General features: G+C 31.4%; 1 protein-coding gene across 1 annotated transcript; it reads left to right on the top strand.

Annotated features, from left to right (window-relative positions):
• The first annotated feature begins 501 nt into the window (after positions 1-501).
• LOC127264335 (glutaredoxin-C4) lies at positions 502-2,739 on the top strand. Its single transcript, XM_051293817.1, has 4 exons — positions 502-787; positions 1,575-1,648; positions 2,156-2,254; positions 2,435-2,739. The coding sequence occupies exons 1-4, from the start codon at positions 630-632 to the stop codon at positions 2,509-2,511; spliced, it is 408 nt and encodes a 135-aa protein (XP_051149774.1). The 5' UTR covers positions 502-629; the 3' UTR covers positions 2,512-2,739.
• The last annotated feature ends 333 nt before the right edge of the window (positions 2,740-3,072 follow it).

The following is a 3,072-nucleotide window of genomic DNA, read 5'->3' as shown; positions in this document are numbered from 1 at the left end:
TATATGAATAATTTATTATTATTTTTTAAATTGCAAAACTTAAAAATCCTTACTTAAACAGAAAGTTTGACTATAAGATTAGTATTCCTATAAAAAAATGTCACGAAGTTACCAAAATAGAATAAAAGAAGTGCAATACCTAGAGGATTAGGCTCTATAAATAGACAGAAATTTTAGAATTTTAATTTTTTGTTAAAATAAAAAAATATATATAGTATTTTATATAATATATATATTTTTAAAAAAACAACTACTTATAAAAAGTGCATTTTAAAAAATATATATATATATATGCATAAACAGAACCAAAGTTTTTTTTTTTTTTTTCTTTCATTTAATATTGTTTTAACTCCTTGTGGTTGTGGGCATAGGTTCCCGGGTCCTGATTGGATTTAGATCGACCACTCCTATAAAAGAATGGGTCGGGTCTAACCCGACCAAGCACGATCCAGATGGACCCGGATCCGACATCGCGAAAGTAGATTTGGAGCCGAAGCCGAAAGTTGAAAGAAATAGTCCCTGCTGCCGTAGGTCAAAATTGATCCATTCACCGTCGAAGTGATCTATTAGATCTGTAAAACTTCAAATTTGAATCAGATTAGGGATTCAGCTTCAGATTGCACACGAGAATGAGGAATTTGGAGACACTGTCAATCGTTGTAGTGCTGGTCCTGTTGCTGGGGTCGAATTTCGGCGGTGCCGTAGCAAAGCCTAAATCCGCATCTGATTTCGTGAAGAAGACTGTTTCTTCTCATACCATCGCGATTTTCTCCAAATCCTACTGCCCGTAAATCGATTCTCGCTTGATCTCATTTCTGGTTTTTGTTGTGGATTATTTGATTTGTGCATCCCATAATTTATTTTTATATGAGATTCGATAAACTGTTGGAATTTTGGAGCTCTATGGTTTTGCGATTTTGTGCAGAATCAAGCATAAATTGGAAGAATCAGCGTTTAAATCCCGAACATTAGCAGTTAATGATGCATAGATCTTGCTGTAAACAAATCAATGTTCTAATGAGAGCTTGGGATTGATTTCAGTTCACAGAGTCAATGAAATTAGGTTTTTACGAATTGAAGATCTTATAGTAATTCTTTTTCTGTGAAATGCAATAAACTTGATTTTACTGGATTGATTTCTTTGCGTTTCGAATAGATTTGCTCTGTGCTCTTGGGAAGTTCAATTACCACCATTGTGATGGATTTTGTTTTAGTTCATGTTCTTGAAGCATTTTACTTTTGTGCATTTCAAATTTACTGAAATGTTGTGTAATGATTAGTTTAAAACTGGTTTGAACGGTCTAATGCTTGATATCGTCGATTTCAAATGCCTTAAATGGTGATTTGGTTACTGGAAACTATGATTTTGATTAAGCATTTTATGCTGAATCTCAAGTGGTTCGACGATGATATGAATAATTCCAGAGTTTTGTTGCTAATTTTTTTTTTGTCCGAAGCGGTTTACTAGTATTATCTTTACATCCGAGCCGATATAGCCCTTCCTATTCAAATTAAAATCCTTACAACCATATCATAATTTTTTCACTCTGTACTTTTATTCGAATCTGATGCAGATACTGCAGAAGGGCCAAAGCTGTCTTCAAGGAATTGAACCAGGAGCCATTCGTCGTTGAACTTGACGAGAGAGGTTTGTATTTCATTCATCTCCTTGTATGATATACGGCACGTTCTTAGCATGAGCAGTGTCGGTATTTGGGATTATAGTACTTTCAATAACACCCTTTCTTTTAGTTGAATTAATTTGGAAAGAATTCTTTACTTGGTGATTTTGCATTTTCGCTTGCTTATTTACACTAATGTCTGGATAATATGATGTGGTTTGGTTGCCTTCTCAGTTGGACGAAAGTAAACTTTTTGCAAAATAAAAAGAAAAATCTATGATCACAAGAACTTGTGTACAAGATGTGTTTTTTTTTTTTTTTTTTTTTTTCTTTTTTTTAAGGTTTGAATCTGGATTTGAAAATTAGTAAAAATCTGAATTGAAATAGCTTTTGAGCTAATATAAAATTGCAAATAGATATTTAATGTGATATTTTGAATGAAGCCGATTATTTGTATAATATATCAAATGAAAAATAGGTATATGATCTGATTGTTATTCTTGTGGTATTTTGTATTTCTTTCATGTTTACAGATGATGGCAGAGATATTCAGGATGCTTTGATCGAGCTTGTCGGGAGGCGAACAGTACCTCAGGTTTTTATAAACGGAAAGCATCTCGGAGGCTCTGATGGTACGTATTTGTTTACATAGACATATTTGAAATTTTTGACACTTTTAATCGACAACAATTTTTTCAAAAAAAAAAAAAAAATCAAATCAAATATACATTTTTCCCCTTCTCACGAAACGTCAAATTAAATATTCAATTTTACCGCTTAAGCACAAATGAATTTTTCGATTTGCATTGCAGACACTGTCGACGCATACGAAAATGGAGAACTGGCGAAGCTTCTAGGCATCGAGAGTGAAGGCGACGAGGAACTTTAAGGTGCTTGCAAATTGATTTCTACGGCACACAGTTACCCGGTAAGCAGTAAACATTCGTAACATTTTATTCGATTCGATTCGAGGCAGTACAAAACAATGTCAGGGTTATTACCCCTTTTCTAAAATGGCTCACTTCTAGTGCCTTCAATTTTAAGGATGTCTGATCGATTGTATTTACACTTTTACATATATTCATATTGAAAGTTTTGGGTACCATGCTTTTCAATATTTTTGTTCAATTTTGGATAGTGAAAAGTTGGGATATTTTGTTACAAGAACTTTGTATTTGATGTACTACTTATAATTTTTCTAAAAGAATACTATTATTTTATAATATTATACAAGTCATTTCGTATTAATACTAAAAAAATAATTAATTTATACATAAATTAAAATAGTATATTATAAATTTACGTGTAAATACAAATGACAATACATTTTTTTAATTTATTACATTTTTTATCGTCTTTATGTATTTTTTTTAATACTAAAAAGAAAATTAAAAATTATTGAAAGTACTCTTACATATTATTATTATTATTATTATTTATCAATGAGCTA

This window comes from Andrographis paniculata, unplaced genomic scaffold (assembly GCF_009805555.1).
Source record: "Andrographis paniculata isolate CXL003 unplaced genomic scaffold, ASM980555v1 Contig17END, whole genome shotgun sequence".
Taxonomy (NCBI): Eukaryota; Viridiplantae; Streptophyta; class Magnoliopsida; order Lamiales; family Acanthaceae; genus Andrographis; species Andrographis paniculata.
Note: the sequence above shows the minus strand (reverse complement) of the source record. Positions and strands in the feature narration are given on the sequence as shown.

Excerpts from the sequence above, each read along its gene's own strand:
- LOC127264335 (XM_051293817.1), top strand. The coding sequence starts at position 630 with ATGAGGAATTTGGAGACACTGTCAATCGTTGTAGTGCTGGTCCTGTTG. Across the intron at positions 788-1,574 it reads TTCTCCAAATCCTACTGCCC|ATACTGCAGAAGGGCCAAAG; the intron begins GTAAATCGATTC and ends AATCTGATGCAG. Across the intron at positions 1,649-2,155 it reads CGTTGAACTTGACGAGAGAG|ATGATGGCAGAGATATTCAG; the intron begins GTTTGTATTTCA and ends TCATGTTTACAG.